The sequence below is a fragment of the Vigna umbellata genome, chromosome 1 (genome assembly GCF_029865625.1).
Source record: "Vigna umbellata cultivar VRB3 chromosome 1, Vumbellata_1.0, whole genome shotgun sequence".
Taxonomy (NCBI): domain Eukaryota; kingdom Viridiplantae; phylum Streptophyta; class Magnoliopsida; order Fabales; family Fabaceae; genus Vigna; species Vigna umbellata.
The window spans coordinates 46,262,041-46,280,773 of record NC_142165.1 but is presented as its reverse complement, the minus strand read 5'-3'; the positions used below and the strand labels follow the sequence as shown (position 1 = coordinate 46,280,773).

Here is an 18,733-nt window from a genome sequence, read left to right as displayed (position 1 = left end):
ATGGATAATTTCTCTTTGTTATAAGTTAAGAAATAAATTTTAAGATTAATTGAATCTTACAAAATTAATTTGGAAGATAAGTTTTACACCCCGTTATATATTTTAATTTGGTGTTATTTCTATTTGACGTGAAACTTTCAATATTTATTATATATTTTATGATCTAGAATAATGTTGGAACCCATATAGATTAACCAATGATCATCATTTCGGATATGATGAAATTTAACTTCAACTTCGTAAGCTTTGTAAATGTTATATGGATGGTAAACAAGGTCAACAAATGTTCAAAGTTTTAAGTGACAATAAAAACGAACAATAATAACATTAGGACAAGGTAATCTCAAAACTTGAAACTCTTCACTATCTCTTGGACATCAAACACAAAACATGTGACATTTTTTGGGTATTGATATCATGGTGGTATAGCATTCATGGTGTCTTTATTTCTTTTTCAACCAATGAAAAAATAATTCTTTCAAATGTTGTTTTAACAAAAGCAGCAATTGGTAACAAACTTGTTCCCTTTAAAATAGAGTTAATGCTTTTAGCTTTATTAGTTGTCATGTGTATATACCTCTTACCTCCATCAAATGCTTGAATCTACTTTTCTAGTGGCATTTCATCTATCCATGAAATCCCTTGTGAGAACTCTGACCTCTACATTTACACCACTATATGCTTAGAATCCAACTCCACCTATAAATTATTATCGACCTACAATATCTTTATGACGATATGAAAATGAAAGTGGAGATGATGAAGATGACGATGCTCAAAATGATGATAATATTGAATAACAATTTATCATATCAGTTGCATATATCATCTAAGAGATATTGAGGAAACCAAAGACTTAAAAAATTGTAATAATGATTCACATAGAAAAATATTTATATATATTTTCATTTCAATTATTTTATTTTAATCTTCCTAAAAATCTTACTAATATCACGACAACTTTTTCTTGTTTTATTATGACATATATTCAATTAATTAAATTAATTTCAAACATCATAACAATTATATAAAAAATAAATAAATTTCGTTAGGAATAAAAACGAAAAGGAAAACTACTTTATTTTAAATAAAATTAAAATTCAATTTGGAATAAAAAATAATTTAAATTGAAGTTTTCATAGATATAACGACTTCACTTTAAAAAAAAATAAAAATCACCAAATCTCATACTACTTTAATTATAACAGAAAAAAAATTAAACAAAAATTCTCATAGGTATGACAACTTCAATTGTTTTTAAAATGAAAAATGAAATCGTCATACATTATACAATTTCATTTTAACTTAACAAAAGTAATGCTAAGACAATTTTACCTTTTAAAGTCGTGAGTTCCATTCGACTTCATCCTATTTCGTAACGTTAAAAAATTCAACCCTTTCAAATAAATTTAAAAGTAAATTAACTCGGTTTCCTAAATTAACTAGCAGAATACAGACATTATCATAGTGTTTATCTTTTTTGCATTTTTACCTTAAAATAGAATTGAAATAAAATGACGACATAACATGAAAATAAAAATGTAATGAGGACCTTAAAGGTTGTAATTGAACAATCTGAGATAGAATAAGATGTTTTAATATTTCAATTATTTAATCTTAAAAGTGAATACCTTAACGATATCACTAATCTATATGCTTATTCATGATAATGGTCTATGCAAATGGGCTACTCGCATTTTGTACATTTTTGTTACAAGTGGTATTTAATAGTAGGCTTAAATGCTTACTTTGTTCCCATGTTAAGAGGTGAATTTTTGTTTAATACTCGGTTTTAAAAATAAATTTATTGAGTCCCAAAGTTGTAAAAATTGTATAAATAAAGTCCCCTCCGTTAAATTAGCATAAACGGAGTTAACTCCGTGCTGACCTGACTATACTTTTTTTCTCTTTTCTCTGCTGTTACTGTCATCTTTTTCTCTCTCTTTTTTTCTCTTTTTCTCTCCCCAATACCCATTCCCAACCAACCTTTCTACAAGCCACCATGCCAGAACCAAGCAACTACTTCCAGCCAACCCTTTTCAGCCATGGGCACACCCAATTCCCTCTACCCATTTCTCCATGAAGGCAATGACCCCTTTTGGTGGTATGGAGCACAAGGTGATGCGGTGGGGAAAATGGGGGATCACGAAGGGGCCGGCGTCGGAAACAAGTTCGGGATTCGATCTCACGGACTCCATCGCGGCCACGACCACGGTGAAGAGGAAGAAGTCGTTGAAGGTGAGTCTGGGGATGCGAAGATTGTTCGCCATGTCGTGAACCCAGGGGCAGAGGAAGTCGGCGATGACGCAATCGGGTGGGTGTTGCAACTTGTAAACAAAACAAATCACCACTGTTAATATCGAGCGGTCACATGCAGTGGGACCGAGTGGTCATAGGCAGTGAGAGCAGTAGGGATCGAACGGTCACATGTGTGGGAGCAGTAGGGATCGAACGGTCACATGCAGTGGGAGCAGCAGGGACCGAACGGTCACATGCAGTGGGAGCAGAAGGGACCAAACGATCACATGCAATGGGACAAGGACCAAACGATCACAAGCAGTGAGACCATGAGGAGAACACCGAACGGTTGGATGAACTAGACTACTACTTTGAATAATGAGTGAATCTGTGTTCGAAAAGATAAGCTTTGGAGGAAGAGAGAGAGAAAAATATATTTAATAAAGATATAGAAAAGAGAAAAAAAGCCAGGACATTACACGAAAAGCAGAGGAGAGAGAAGAAAAAGTGCAGATTCCTTTGCCATGTCAGCTGGGAGTTAACTCCGTTTATACCAATTTAACAATTTATACTACTTTGGGATAAAATAGAGGCATTTTTAAAACCGGGTACTAAACAGAAATTCACCTCTTAACATGGAGACAAAATAAGCATTTAAACCTTAATAGTATTAAAACATGCAACCTCTCTAAGTGTAAATCGTACCAACTTAAGATAAAAAAAAGAATTATATACATTCAAATCACTTTTAAAATCATTTACCATGTTCACTTTAGTTTAGGTTTCTTTGAATTACTTAAAAATAAATCATATTTTTGTTTGTGTTTGTCTATTTTTTCTTCTTCTTTACAAATAAATAAACTTTTACTTATTTTAATATGAAAAGTCCTATCTAAATAAGTGATTATTTTAAAATCTGCTTTTAAAAATATTTGAATTATACGCTTATTTGATCTATCGATCGTTGACATCAACGACTAAATGCACTACATACTTACCTGGTTTATTTGTGTTCATGCACGAGTTACCAAAGGTATCACATGTTTATATGTTCTTATTTGTCTCTCATCTCTCAACATGAGTGATGACCCTTAAGTGTTTTCTTGACCTTTCAAACTTTCGTCGACAATAATCCAACTGGGTAATTGAGAGAGAAGACAATGCAAGGTTAGCACTTGGATATGAATAAACAATGAACTAAGATAAAAATACACTCTAAATCATGATTAAGTTATATTTGGATTAAAATTATGTGATAAGTCATGTACAAATGCAATGGATGTGATGTGATATTGAACTTAATTTGAAAGCATAATTAATGTTTGTATTTGAAAAAGCAAGCAAATAAGAATAAAATTGTGTATAAAGAAGTTAAGTGAAAACAATACATGGTATTAGAATCATGGGTTAGAGTCTAGCATATCGAAAATTGATGTTTGTTGGGTTTATTGTTTCATTTGCTATCGAGTCGCTATTGGACTACCTATTAATGTTTACTCACACGCTGAAGATGTATATACATCAACGTGAATAAGTGTGTTAGAAGTTTCGCATCGAGTAGAGGTAAGGTCAATTTAGAGTATATAAATAAGTGAAAATTTCACCTTACAAATCAATTTTGTAAGGTTGAGTTAGGCTTAAAGTCTACTTCTTAACATGGTATTAAAACCATTGTTAGAGCATATCCTAACGAAATTTGTTGTTTGTTGGACATATTGTTTCACTTGTTATCGGACCACCAATTAATATCAAGTTTCACGCTCGAGATGTATATACCTCGACGGAAGTGTTGAAAGTCTCACATCGATTAAGGATAAAAACCAATTTTGAATATATAAGTGGGTGCAAATCTTTCCTTACAAGCCAATTTTGTGAGGTTCGTTAGGCTTAAAGTTTACTTCTTAATAGTCTTAACATAATTCATTTTCATGATAAGTAAAGGTAGAGCATGTATCTTTAGAAAACAAAAGGGAAGAAAGAAATAAGATATAAGGGAGAAAATCCAGCATGAGCAAAGGAGAAAAGAATAGAACTACTATTTTTTATTGATAAAAGTAAATCGAGAGTTGCCAAAAAGAAGTTGTCATATATATACAACTAAGGTGATTCACAACTAACATTATGTTAGGACGAGTGATGATGAGGTAGATGAGGCATCTATAGAAAGAGGAAACATCATCATCGAGTGGTTAGTCAATCACAGATGAAGAACACTTGGGAACCATAGGTGTAGGTGCTGGAGAACAGGTAAGCATATTGACTTCATGAAGAAGATTGATAACGTACTTAAGTTGATTAAGATGCAGACCAACATAATTATGAGCAACATCGAGACCAAGAAAGTATGTAAGGTCACCAAGATTTTTTATTTGAAAATGAGAGTGAAGAAAGTGAGTGATGCATTCAGTTTCCTCAACATGCTTACATGTTAGCACAATTGAGTAATGGTATGTGTTCAAGAATTGTGCAAAAATAGAGAATGGTCAGCGAAAGAACAAGTATAATGATTATAAATCAAAAAATGATATAATTTAGCATACCATTGGGGTTCAACTTTCTCAAAGCCATAGAGCAAACATTAAAACTTGCAAACTTGATTAAGATGTGAAACACGTAGGCCAGACGAGAGTTTCATATAAACCTCTTCATTAAGATTACCATGTAAGAAGACATTGTTTATATTGAGTTGTTAAAATATAGTCTTGGTAGGCAGCAAAGGCAAGAATAAGACAAATAATGGTAAGCTTAGCCACTAGAGCAAAGGTATAAAGATAGTCTAAGCCTTCGAGTTGGTTTTATCCTTTGACAACAAGATGTGCTTTGTAGTGGTCGACAATGGCATTAGAATCAAATTTGATTTTATATACTCATCGACAGCCAACAACGGTTTGAGGAGGGATATCGGTAAGCACACAAGTGTTGCTATTACCTAAGGCTGCAAATTCATCTTCATAGCATCAACCTACTTAGGATCTTTTGAAGTTTCTGTGTAAGTTTTAGGTTTAACAACAAAGGAAATGGATAACACAACATGTTTAAAATGAGAAAATAAACATTCATAACACAAATAATTGTTAATAAGTAGGGGTGGGCAAAGTATACTGCACTGCACTATACTATAAAAATTTGTAGTTAACTACAAAATAGTTTGCTTGAACTGAACTAAAAAATAGTTCAGGCGAACTGAACTGAACTAGTATTAAGTTTACTTATAGTACAGTTCAGTAAACTAATTTTTAGTTTACTTATAAATCAGTGCAGTAAATTAGTTCCACTTTCTTCCAAAACTAAAAAATATTGTTGCAGTTTATAAATGTTTGTCCCACGGGACTGGGAAGCTTCTCACAGCTTTTGAAAAATCAAAGAACTTGTAAGAACTAAATTGAAAATGTAGAGTTATTGAATACACAATTCAAAAGTAAAATCGATAACTCTGAGATTTAAACATGTATGTCAAGGTTTTACTTTAGCTGTGTCATACGATACAACTCTATTTGCTGTCAGATCACTCTTGTTTTCAACTAAAAATTTGTAAACATTATCACTGGCATAGCAATCAGTTTCACTGAGCCACTGCTTCACATTATTGAAGTTATCTTCATCTGTCACGTCATAAACAATCCGCGAAAGGAACCAGTTAGAGAAGAGTGCAACAAAAGGCAATATCCTTGAATTCAGACAAATCCCAGGGATACAGTTTATGAAAAAAATTCAGACAAATTAAGCTCTGAGTATTATAAAATATATGCGTATGATATATCCTTGAATTAGTGACTAATCCTTGAAATAAACCAGACCCTATAAGAACTGGAAAACGAATAACCAAAAGTGATACCTTTTAAACTGGAAGAGAAACTGTTCGTCTATAAGAACCTGCTTCATTTTCCTCATTCACAGGCTTTTCCTCTATACTCATTTTTTTTCCTGGCATAGGAAAAAATGACCAAGTTCGTGTTTAGTATTACATAATTACAGGGTGAAGAGTGAGCTTGTTCCTTACCAGAACAATTGTTGGATAAAAATAGACCACTAATGCATTTAGAGGTCATTCAAAAAAATAAATAATACATGAATGAACTTTTTCCAAGCAACACCTAAACTACACACACAAAAACAAACATCTAACCCAATGTAAATGATGAGTCAATGAGAAGAAGATATTAAAAGTGGAAGCAAGAATGGAAAGCTTGAAGGCTTGTCGAGCAGGGGAAGGAACACCCATCTTGAATTTGAAAAAGGGAGGACGCTCCTCCCACGAGAAGAAAAAAATCAGTAAACATAAAGATTATGAATTTGTTAATAACAGGAGAAAGACCTGGAGGAGTCATTGACGCTGCAGCAAAAAGAGAGTTGATGAGGAAACCCTAGAGGGCTAATTGAGGAAGATGGGAGGAGGGATGAACGACGGCGAGATGGGCGACGACAGAATGAGCGACGACAGAATGGGCGACGGCGGGATGGGCAACGGCAGGAAGGAAGAGGGCAGCGGACCTTGGCAAAAATCTGAGCCGTAGTGATAAAAAAAGAGATTCTGATGGAGAAAGGATAAAAAAACTCATGTGTTAACTTGTTAACTGCCTTAAGTTTCAGTTAGCTGCTTTAAGTTTCAGTTCTTTTAACCTGAACTATAAAATAATTGAATTAGTTTTTAGTAAAAACAGTTCAGCTTTTTTAAATATAAAATAATACAGTTAACTGTATTTTAAGTTCAGGTTGATGAACTATGCCCACCCCTATTAATAAAATGTCAAGTAACGTTGTTGGTGTGAAAATCTTGAAGATAGACTACAACTTTACATTGTCATATGAAGAGTCGTAGTTCATTGAAAGTATCATTAGAAGCATCCATAGCTAGAACAAAGTCATCAATAATGTGACCAGTAGTAGTATAAGAAACATTACTATCATTCATAGAAGGGGTGTTAATGATCACATGCATATATCATTGTTAATGAGGGTCATTTAAAAGGTCATAAAAATTAGATAAAATATTTTCATATTTATAGACGTGGTATCGAAAGAGATACAGAATTATGATTGTCATGAACATTATGATATCTTCATTTTTTATATTTTTATTTTCGTCAAATATAATGTTTAAGTATACTCACTAGTTACGTATAGTTTAAGAATTAAATATATACTTTTCTTTTTTCTTTTCAAAATGTGTATTAAAAATAGACATGTGATAGGATTTTTGAAAACTTAAAAACGACTTCAGATATAGTGACTGAGAATTAAGTTTTTCAAAATTTTAAAGAACTATTTTAAGAAATGCAAATTAATTATAGATCTTATATTTCTCTCAAGATGCATATTGCCTAGTATCAATAAGTTTGAAGAGGGGCTCACACGTGTCTTCATTTTCTTCAACATTTTTTCTTTGCAAATATGTCAATACCTTTAATATAAAACTAACATTAACAAACATAAAAGATAAAGATTCAAGAAACTGATAATATAATCCAAAAATAATAATTTTTCTTAAATATAATGCTTTGTTATTAATCCTAAAAATTACGAGTCATTTCCATACCAATCCTTCCCATTAGAAAAATAACAATGAATACATATCTTAAATTGAATTATACTTCTCAACCGGTTTATATTTAAAAGTAATAATTAAAAAAGTAAATTTAAAAAATAAAAAGTATATATAATTATAGATAACATAAATTTTAATTATTGAAATAAAAAATTATATATAATATTGTGTAAATAACTTTTTTATTATGAGTAATTATTTAAATTTGAAAAAAATGTTACAAAATGAGAATAAATAATTTTTTATAATGAATAATTATTTAAATTCAAAAAATAGTTATTAATTTATAAAACTAAAAAATAAGTTTTTATTATAAATAATTATTTAAATTGAAAAAATAATAATTAAGAGAATAAAATAATAAAAAAATATACAAAAGTTTATCAGCTTTATATATATAATTATATATGAATAATTTGAATATGAACTAATTTCATTGGTATAATTCCATTTAATAGATTTATTTATCTATTTTATAATCACAAAAATAGCTATTATCATAATGTCCCATGATTTTAGAAAACAAAAACCATAGTTTACACACATATTTGAATAGATAACAGTGCTTTTACATTACGCATGTATTTTAAATATTAAACTATTTTCAAATGAATTATTTATTTACAGAAATAATACAAATTTTCAATCATAAATAAAAATATCAATATTTAATGTCACACACGATCCCTGTAAATCATGAATTTAACAAATTTTACTCTTCATTATATATTCACCAATATTGATAATTTTCACCCTAAAGTGATGAATTTGTTTGAGAGCACCAAACTTGCATCCAAAACAAGAACATACATTAACCTAAACACCAAATCAAGATCAGCCATCAGTGTCACGAGCAAAATACACTGCGTGTGACAAATTTCTGGTTTGCGTTCTTCAGCAGAAATGGGGAATAACAGACAAAGGAGATTCAAAACTCATCGCGGTCAATCAAGTCGACACCAACAGCTCTTAGTGTAAGTTCTTTCCCATTGCTTGTGATTCTTTTTTTTGATTCCTATTTACGCGCCTTTTGCTTATTCATTCACCTAACTCTGCTTCAGAGAGGACGATTGTCAAAGCTCTTTTCCAGGTACTTCTCGATTCCATTTTTTCTTCTTCTAAACATAGCATGGTTTGTGTTCGCTGCGTGATATTTTCTGTAACAGTTGAAAATGGTGAGGGTGAGGAAGAGGAGGAGGAACTCACGGAACCCAAAATAAAGCTTGCAATGTGGGTATGCATATAACCGTTTTAGTAATTTTAATTTAGCTGAGATTATTAGCTTTTAATTATTTGTTTATTTTTCTAGGTAAGAAAAAGAACAATGGCTACTGCATGGTTTTTATTGTGCTAAATATATATATACATACATATATATATATATATATATATATATATATATATATATATATATATATATATATATATATATATATATATTATTTTTTTTCTTTTTTTTTCTTTGTAAACACAAATATACATTAATGATTGTTTGAAGGATGGCATTGGCTTAGTTCGCATTCCAGGGTGATACTGTTACACTGATGGTTTTATGCTTACATTTTATGATAACTAATAAGTTGACATTTGAAATAAATTTAGAAATATTTTGATTGATTTCTGTCCACCCTCAGTTTTGAACGCTAGAAATTATTTTGGTAATGTTCCTTCAATTTTGTTTAGTATTGCTATACTACTATATATGTCGTTACTGCATTCTAATCTTATATTCATACGCCATGTAATACGTCTTTGAATTTTGAATATAATTGGTTTTTTGTGACTCAGGATTTTGGGCAATGCGATGCCAAAAGGTGCACTGGTCGCAAGCTTTCAAGATTTGGCATGCTAAAGGCAAGTATCTGTTATCTTTTTTTGTTCGTTATGTGATTAGCATTTATCACATGATTAAGTGTACTCTGTTCATACATATTTGCATTTATAAGCACAAACATGATTATATACATGTCCAAGTATATCTACCTGGATCTTGTATCTGATTTAATTGAATGTTAGATTTCATTGTCAATTAGAGTGGTTACTTCTTTCATATAAAATAAATAGCACTTTATAAAAGGTCAGTTCTCAAATCAAAATGCAGAGTGGTGTTGATTTTCAATGCTAGGGTAACAACTAAGTCATTGGTGGAAGTTGCATAATTTTGGAAGATTATATTAGATATCTTGGTATACCTGAAAATTCAAATGGAATATTGTGCAAGAGATTCTTGAACACATCAAAATTATATAAAGGGGAAGAACATACCATGATTGAAATATGAAGAGGCATTTATGAGAAAACAATGTCAGTAAAATGAACTATTCTTTACGAATTCTGATTTTTTTTTTAACTGGGAAGATCTTTTGGATGGGAATACAGCTTGAAGGCTTTTTGCTTAAATAAATGAATCAGTAGAGATCTAGAGTTTTTGTGATTTCACAAGCACTTTAATTGAGGTACTCAGTTGACATATTGGTTTACCGAAATATGATAATCTCTGCTGATTAGGGACAAATAGCCTGGTATTCATTATGATTTATTGGGGAACAACGAGTGACATTATATAAATTTGGTTTACCGTTTAATTATTTATACATATATCATATAATACTAAGTTGGATGAGGAAACTACCATGTCCCTCTGTGCATGTTGCTAATTACCCTAATATTTATTCTGCCATTGAGATTGTAACTGCTGTTTGCTACAGTAGTGGGTATCCATGCAGCTCGTTTTGTCCAATTTGTTGTTGGTTCCATTGCTCATGGTTCAATCATATAAATATAGTGGAAATAGGCCAGCTGTTTGACATTGAGAATAAACAGTAAATTTTATCACTTTAACTATTGGATTTGAGTTCTAATAAAGTATATTAAAATTTTGTCAAAAATTTCATACAATTCAAAATCTATTTCATATTTTTATTGTTGTTTTATTGCATGATATATTATTAAAATATAAGTAAATCTTTACTATTTGATTGAATATTTATGGATGTCTAAATGATCTTAAATTTAGTATACATTATCATTAGGGGTGTGTTAGCAGAAGTAATTCACAAATAGTTCCTTGTTATTGTTGATTCAATATTCTATGAAGGTCATTTGCATGATCTAAAGATGCTCAATATGTTAGCAGTACTGATTTTAGTTGACTTTGTACAGGAGTTACGAGTGAGTAATGGTTTTGGAGGCGTTGTTTTAAGGTATCTTGTTGGAACTTATCTTTTTCTCACCATATCATGAAGAATGATACTTTTGCTAGAATGTGGTTTATCTTTATGTAACATGTCAACAAGTTCATGATGTTTGTCAACTAGCAGTTTGGCCACTGACTAGAGGTGTAGAAAATGTTATCGGCTTCTACCTTTATTAGTTGTGTTGTGCAGGTGTTAACCTGTCTCCTTTTGGCAATATATTTTATTTTGTTAAAATTGTTGCTATCTAATCAGGTTGGTTGAGCTTTTAGATATTGTGCATTTTTGAAACAATGGATGGTTGCTTTCAATAATTGAAAATTGTTGGAGATCACACATGGACTAGTGGTATGGTTAAATTATAATATGTAAGTAGGGTGTAAGCCTTAACTATCGAAGATGATTTTATGAGATTGAGTTAGGCTTAACTATCCTAGAGTTTATGAAGGACCTATCCTAGCAAGGTTTATGAACACCCCATTCTATTCCCAACTTGATGTCTCGACATGAGGTAGTGTGTTGGAGATCCTACATAGTTTAGTAATATAGCCAAATTATAATATATAAATTGAGTGCAAACAGTGCAAACTTACTTTATTAAATTGATTTTGTGTAGTTGATTTAGACTTAACATTCACTTTATAAGATGGTATCAAAGCATATTTTAGCGAGATTTGTTGGGCTTACCATCTTACCTACTATTGGGCTGCTATAAGACTATTTACAAATATCTAGTCTCACGCCTAAGATAGCTAATACTCGGCTTGAGAGAGTGTGTGAGAAATCTCACATCGATTGGTTATATGATTAAATTATAATACATAAGTGGGATGTAAATCTTACCTTACTAAATTGGTTTTCTTAGGTTGAATTTGGTTTCTAAGAGGATATTGTAGTCTATCCTAGAGGGATGTGTTGTGGCTTTCGTGCCGTCCATCATTGGATTCACCTTATTAAGTCATTTTTGTTAGGTTGAATTAGACTTAAAGTCCACTTTCATAAGAAAAGAAGTAACTTATTTTGGCTTTGATTGGCAGAGGAGGTTAATTAGTGTTGTTTAACAATAAGAACATGTTCAACATGCTATGAAATTGACAAAGCTACTTTTTAGTTTGAAAGGCACATATTTGATGTTTCTTAGGTGTTTAACCACAGTATAAGACTAAATGACAGCAGAGGCAAAAGTTTTCTTCTAAAGAGGACCTAACAAATAGAAAGCATAAGAGGAAGAAATCAAATAAGTTCACTTAAAGTTGTTTCTATATAATACTATTATTGAAGCGTTTTTAAAGGAAACAATTCTTCAAAAAGCAAAAATTTCTCAAAAAGATGAAGTTGGCTTTATGGTGTCCAACTTCTAAGCCAATGCATTCTCTTTTGACTGTTTAGTAGTGATATATATTGCTAGTTCCTGTGTTCTCTGATTTGTGATTACTGATTTACTGTGATTCTGTTTTTGACAGTCCTGCTGGAAATCAATGTGTCTCAAGAGAAGATTACTCTATAATCCAGACGAAAGGTTTGGCTGTTGTGGATTGTTCATGGGCCCGTTTAGATGATGTGCCTTTTGTTAGGCTACGGTGTGCTGCTCCTCGCCTCTGTAAGGACTTAACTGCCAAAAGGAATATATTCAAAATTTGTTTTCTATACTTCATGTTACATGTATATTTGTGTATACACCTTGTGAATGAAAATATCCATGCTAGACTCGGGTACTATTGTAGTTAACTGTGATGCTTAAATATTCCTTCTATAGTGGCATTGTATTTAAGCTTTTTTGTCATGTTTAAGGTTGACTATATTGATTGACATGGAATGTAATAATACTCTCATATTTTCATTCAATTTCAGTGCCATGGCTTGTAGCAGCAAATCCAGTAAATTATGGTCGTCCATGCCAACTATCCTGTGTGGAGGCCTTATCTGCTGCTTTGACAATATGGTACCACAATGGCTTTGTCTCTGGCTTCTGACTAGATGATATTTTTTTTCTTTTTGCTGATGTGCTCTATAATTTGTTCACTCCACTCCCCCTTCCCCCTAACCAAAAAGTGTAACTGAATAGTTTGGTCTTAGGAAGGGCTAATTTGCTACCATACTAGACTATCATTGTAGAAACGTGCGGGGATCATTCTATCCCAACTGTTTCACTACTTGTAAAATTATGAACATTCAGATAAAAGATTTAGGTCTGAACTTTGAAGTTTGCGGATAAAAAAATGTAACTTGCATTATAGTTTATTTTAATTTGAATTAATATTTACTATTGAAGATTATCCATTTCGCTATTCTATACGGTTGAAGTTCTTTACTGTGGTTTTGCAGTGGGGAAGAAAAGACAGCAAATTTATTGCTCGGGAAGTTCAAATGGGGTCATGCTTTTATGTCTCTGAATGGGTATGAATATGATCTAATTCGTTGATATAACTTTGTTATTCATATTTTTATCACTTCTGATACATTTGACTGCTCAAGTTGAAACATTGGCATGGTACTTATTTATCCCTGCCTGTTAAATGAACAAAGTAACCGGGCACTCTGAGCCCCTCTTGGAATTTATGATTATAAAAAAAGAACTTAATATACAATGTTATCTTTTTGTCCTTTCTGATGTTTATTAGATCCTTTCAGTTGAGTGTATCACTTAAGTATGCATGACTTGCGAATGAATACTGCTGTAAAACCTGTCTTTGTACGTAACCATGGACAATTTTTTTTTAAATATTAATTTGGGATATCTGTGTTGTCAATTCTTTCAACAATGTAAAATGCTAGAATTGATTAGGCATGTGTAAATAACTAGGTACTTGTTAAGAGTTTGGAGAGAAGGGAAGTTTAGCTCACAACTCTTACAGCAGTTAGTTAGAGGGGTTAATTTAAGCATAAATAGGGAGGATATGAAAAAGGGGGTTTTCTGATTTGCATCAATTGTCAATTTTAAGAGTGATCATGGATTGGATTTTTCAAAATCCCAATCAGAACCAATAAATAAATTGGATTTATTATTGAGATCCATTTTAATTAGATCAACTTGATTTGGATTTTTTTCAATTCAATTTAAATTGGATTAAATCTAAATTAAATCAACTTTGTCAGTTAGATTAAATCCTATGTGAGATGGATCTAATAGACTTGATGTGGGATCAACCATAAGCTTGACATGGTGCCGATTCAATCTAACATCATTGGCCAAGCACATATCCAATCTAGCATGATTATTAGGCTGCAATCTAGCATGCCATTAGCTTCTAAATTGGCTCTAATTAGTCCTTTAGTTTTTTCTTATGATTGATTGTATTCAGGCTATAATTAGGAGATCAAGTGTGTACTAACACAATTCAATTCATCTAGTTGTAGATAATGCTACGGTGAATTCAAGGATTTGTAAGGAAATACAAATTCATTCTTATTGTTGTAAGGAAATACAAATTCAATCTAATTGTTTTATTTCTACGTACATTACTAACGCAATCGACTAATTTCTCAATTGCACGTTTTTTCATAGACTCTTCTGCTTTGACAATTTTATGCAAATTAATGCAGGGAATTACTGAGGGCCTACTCCAAATGCCAAAATAGTGCTGAAATTATTTCTGTTCAAAATGCTTGGCTGTCACAAGAGAGACAAGTTCCAAGAGCTCCTACTGATGGTCAAGGTATGTATTGGTTGTAAATGTAATCTTTTTTGCAAAATGGTGTCCATAACTAAGTAATCTTCGAGAGAGAGTAAACCTTGATGCACAGTATTCTTGCTGCCTGATGACCTTGTCAAGGTCATGGGGGCAAGTGGAAACATTTTCTCCACTGAATGGAGATAAGGCTGTATACATGTAATTCTCCATACCATATCATAACAGGAGCCTTGTGCAGCAATTGGGTGTCTCTCATTGGGGCTCAACTTCAATATTAATATTTTTGTTTTTCTGGCTATTCTATCTTCTACATGTTTGCTGCTTTGGTGCAATAGTAAGGTTACTGGCTTGTGACCTGGTTTGCCTTTTTGGAAACACCTTCCGTGGTTGAGGGGATAACCCTGGATTCCATCACGAAGCCTTGGCACTGGGTTACTCCTTTTCCTCTTCCTTTTGGTAGTTTTATTTAGCTTTTTACACCTATGTGTTTGAACATACTCTCTAGTTTCTGTATGTTCTGCATAGAAGGTATTTCTTGATTCTGGCTATGTTGATCTAAATGCAATAAATTTATTTTTTCTGAATTTGTTCTGCCTGTGCATTGCATTACACCAACTTTTTAAAGGCAGATTGAGCAGAAAGCTATTCGTCATTTGCGAGTGATTTTTATACTGGTTCTTGAAAAGTGGTACATGAACCCTTGAATGTGCTTTTAATGCTCTTAAAGAAAGTTCTTAGGAGCTGTTATTTTACTGTCACGAAAGAAAAGAATTATGTGTAGATACCTTAAATATGTTATTTGGGAATTTCATCCTAATTTTGTTTTGTATATTTGTGCTGTTACGTGCACAGTTGCGACACTAGAAGGTGAGGATAAAAGTCAGAACTCTTCTGATTCTGAAGATGGGCTTCCACCTCTTGAAAAGAACATGAATCATTTGAGTATAGTCAATAGCGATGAGGAGAGCGAGTAGATGCATGCATCTTATATCTCTTTTCAGAACCATGTTGCAATGTTGGATGTAATTTGAAGATATGTTCGATGCAGAAGCAGAATCGTGTAGTTGCAAAACTCTGGTTACACAAATAGATGTGTATTATTGTCATGGGGTGGCAAAACTCTGGTTACACAAATAGATGTGTATTATTGTCATGGGGGTGGCGCATGCGGATTTTTACTAATAATTTTGGATATTTAAAATAATATTATATTATTATTCTTACTAATAAAACAAAAATAATACATAAATTAATATAATTGTAACTGTAAAAACAAATAACACAAGTAAATTAATAAATTAGTCATGCTTAAAACTGATTATAAAGAGATATGTAACAATTAAGATTTGATTTTATGTTCTTAAAAAGAATTGGTTTAATCCTTTCAGACATTCCTCTTTGTGTAGGGTTGTCTCAAATAGGTTTTCATATTCCTGTTTCTGTAAAATTGAGTCAATTGGAACTTTACCGTTAATTACAATGGACGACGTTAAATTTACTGAGTCGTGGTATGCTGGCGAAGTAAATTTTAATGATGTGGCACACTGAGATTGTATTAGGTGGAATTTAATTATGCATTAGGTGAAATTTAAAGCATTGTCTTCTTCCTTGGTATCTTCTTCCTGTTAGGGTTTTTGAACTTGTAGTGATTTCACGCAGATCATTCAAAAAGTATTTTATCTTTTATGTCAATCAGCAACCAGTGCCTCAGTTTCGTACATCCAATAGAACATAAGAGGTTTATATATTCCAGAATCTTCAAATCATAAACAGTAAATCCTCTTCCTACTGGGTAATCCGGTTACCTTGGAAAGTGCATCCCAAAGAACTGAGAAGCTCACCCAGATAGAGAAAACTAGAATTACAGTACCCCCGAGCTAAAAGAATACACCTTTCAAGACGCCTTTGGAGGCCAAGTGGAACTTGGGGACAAGCGTTCAAGAAATTAGGAACAAAGTACACACATCTCATGTCCCACTACACATTTTTAACACAACTAAGAAATTAGGAAGAAAGTATACGACTTTCCTCTTCCCAATTCCCTTAATCTCTTCCGCGATCGATCAATGTTCAATCTCTGATTCAATTCCAAACCCTAACCCTATCAATTGCATTGCCCTCTTTTTCCCACCCCTTCAATGGCCAATGTCTCTGTCGCTGCAGAGTGACAGTTCCTCTACAACCACTACTACCGCAAGCCCGAGCTTTACCCTATGCCATGGAAGCACGTAGACCTCGCTCGCACCAAGGTCGTCGTTGCGCCCTTCGGCGGCCCGGTCGCCGTCATCCGTGACGACTCCAAGATCGTCCAACTACACGCCGAGTCTGCCCTCCGCAAGCTTCACCTCTTCTCTTCCTCCAATGGCCGCCTCTTCTCTTCTCTTCTTCTGGCGACCTAACCTCTCTCTAGGAAAAGAGTGCTTCGAGGACAACGTTGCAGATTGTGCGTTTTGGGGAACGACTTGGTTTGCATCACCGAGGTGAACCAACTTTTTTGCATCACGAATTTCAAGAACCCAAGGGCAGTGAAGCTCACGACTCCCCTGATCGATGAGATGCCTCGTTGCTAGGCGTGGATGATGTTGTGGTGCTTACTGTGGAGGAGAATGGCGTGTAGAGGCTCGGGGAGGGAGTTCTGCGTGGACCACTGTAGAAGATGGTGGTTTCACGCGAGGTTGTTAGCGGAGGCAAAGCTGAGAGCAGCGGCAGTGGAGAAGGTGCTGAAGCTGGTGGAGGACACAACGTGCGTGACGGGATGCTGAACAAGGTTCTGAAGGTGTGTGGCGATGGATATTAGGTTTAATTATTTTGTTAGAAGTCATAATATAAATTAGGTTTAATTATTTAAAACTTGAAATAAAATAAATTACACAACCACGTAACACGTCATTAAAATTTGCTTCGTTAGCATGTCACAACTCAATAAATTTAACGCCGTCCATTGAAATTAACGGTAAGGTTTCAATTGACTCAATTTTGCAGAAACAATGACCTAATTGAGATAAAAATAAATACGAGACCTATTTGAGACAACCCTACACAAATAGGCCAAAAGGATTAAACCAAACGAATTTGTATACTAAAGTATAAGACCACTTAAACTAATGATGGTAACAACTTGAAAAGATAGTAATATTTAATTTAAATTCTTATATTTCAAACAATATTATTTAAAATTTTTCCATGAAAAAAAACTCATGTACCATAAAAATATACTATAAAAACTCATGTACCATAAATAATATATTATAAAAATTAATATTTTATTGTCAAATGGGGTAATAAAGTGTTACTTTAAAAATATATAAATAATAAGTGAGACACAAGTAAAAGTAATAAATTTGTATTTTACTTTCTTTTTTCCTTCATAAATAATGTAATATGTACGAGTTTAATAGAAACAATAAGTTCTATGTTTTAAAATTGGAATAGAACTACATATATTAAAAAAATAATATAAAAAAATATTTGAACTTTCCTCCTCAATACATTTTATTTGTTTTTATTATTTTTTATATTTAATTTTATAATTATTAAAATTAAAATTATATAACACACGTTATAAAATAAATTTTAAATTCTTCTAATTTAGTCTATGAACTGAATTCTAGAAAACTTGAAGAGGACATATTTTGCCACTGCTCAAGAAGCTATGAATCTGATTAATTCTCTGTGGTGCAATAATTATAGGGAGAAATATTATCTTTACTTCTGTGGAGAGGAGTGTAGAGAAAGTAAGGTGTCCAACTAAATTTTTACAAATTTAATAATAATAAAATTTGAAACAATATATATTTTAAATTTTTTTTATGTTTTTAGGAAGAAAATTATTGTGTTGATAAGTTAGTTAATTTAATTTGGTTTATAAAGAATATTGTTTGATGTTTTACCTCCATATATTTATTTAGATTTTTTTTCTTTATATTTCGTTAAGTATAATATTTATAATGAATTTGTTGTGGTTCTTCTCTGCTTTTTACTTTATTTTTCCTATGATGATAATGATTGATAAATTTTGGAATACCAGCATAGCAGAAATGTTAAAATTCATAATAATATTTAATATGACCTTTTTTTCGAATAATAAAATTTTGAAATAACAATAATAAAATTAAAATTAATAA

At 32.1% G+C, this 18,733-nt stretch overlaps 1 protein-coding gene across 1 annotated transcript; it reads left to right on the top strand.

The window, feature by feature from the left end:
- The first annotated feature begins 8,532 nt into the window (after window positions 1-8,532).
- On the top strand, window positions 8,533-15,867 carry LOC124841621 (RNase L inhibitor protein-like protein). Its single transcript, XM_047317925.2, has 10 exons — window positions 8,533-8,757; window positions 8,845-8,873; window positions 8,950-9,017; window positions 9,572-9,637; window positions 10,946-10,986; window positions 12,441-12,577; window positions 12,829-12,919; window positions 13,303-13,374; window positions 14,521-14,633; window positions 15,462-15,867. The coding sequence occupies exons 1-10, from the start codon at window positions 8,687-8,689 to the stop codon at window positions 15,581-15,583; spliced, it is 810 nt and encodes a 269-aa protein (XP_047173881.1). The 5' UTR covers window positions 8,533-8,686; the 3' UTR covers window positions 15,584-15,867.
- Window positions 15,868-18,733: the final 2,866 nt, after the last annotated feature.

Excerpts from the sequence above, each read along its gene's own strand:
- LOC124841621 (XM_047317925.2), top strand. The coding sequence starts at position 8,687 with ATGGGGAATAACAGACAAAGGAGATTCAAAACTCATCGCGGTCAATCA. Across the intron at positions 10,987-12,440 it reads TTTGGAGGCGTTGTTTTAAG|TCCTGCTGGAAATCAATGTG; the intron begins GTATCTTGTTGG and ends TGTTTTTGACAG. Across the intron at positions 13,375-14,520 it reads GCTTTTATGTCTCTGAATGG|GGAATTACTGAGGGCCTACT; the intron begins GTATGAATATGA and ends AAATTAATGCAG.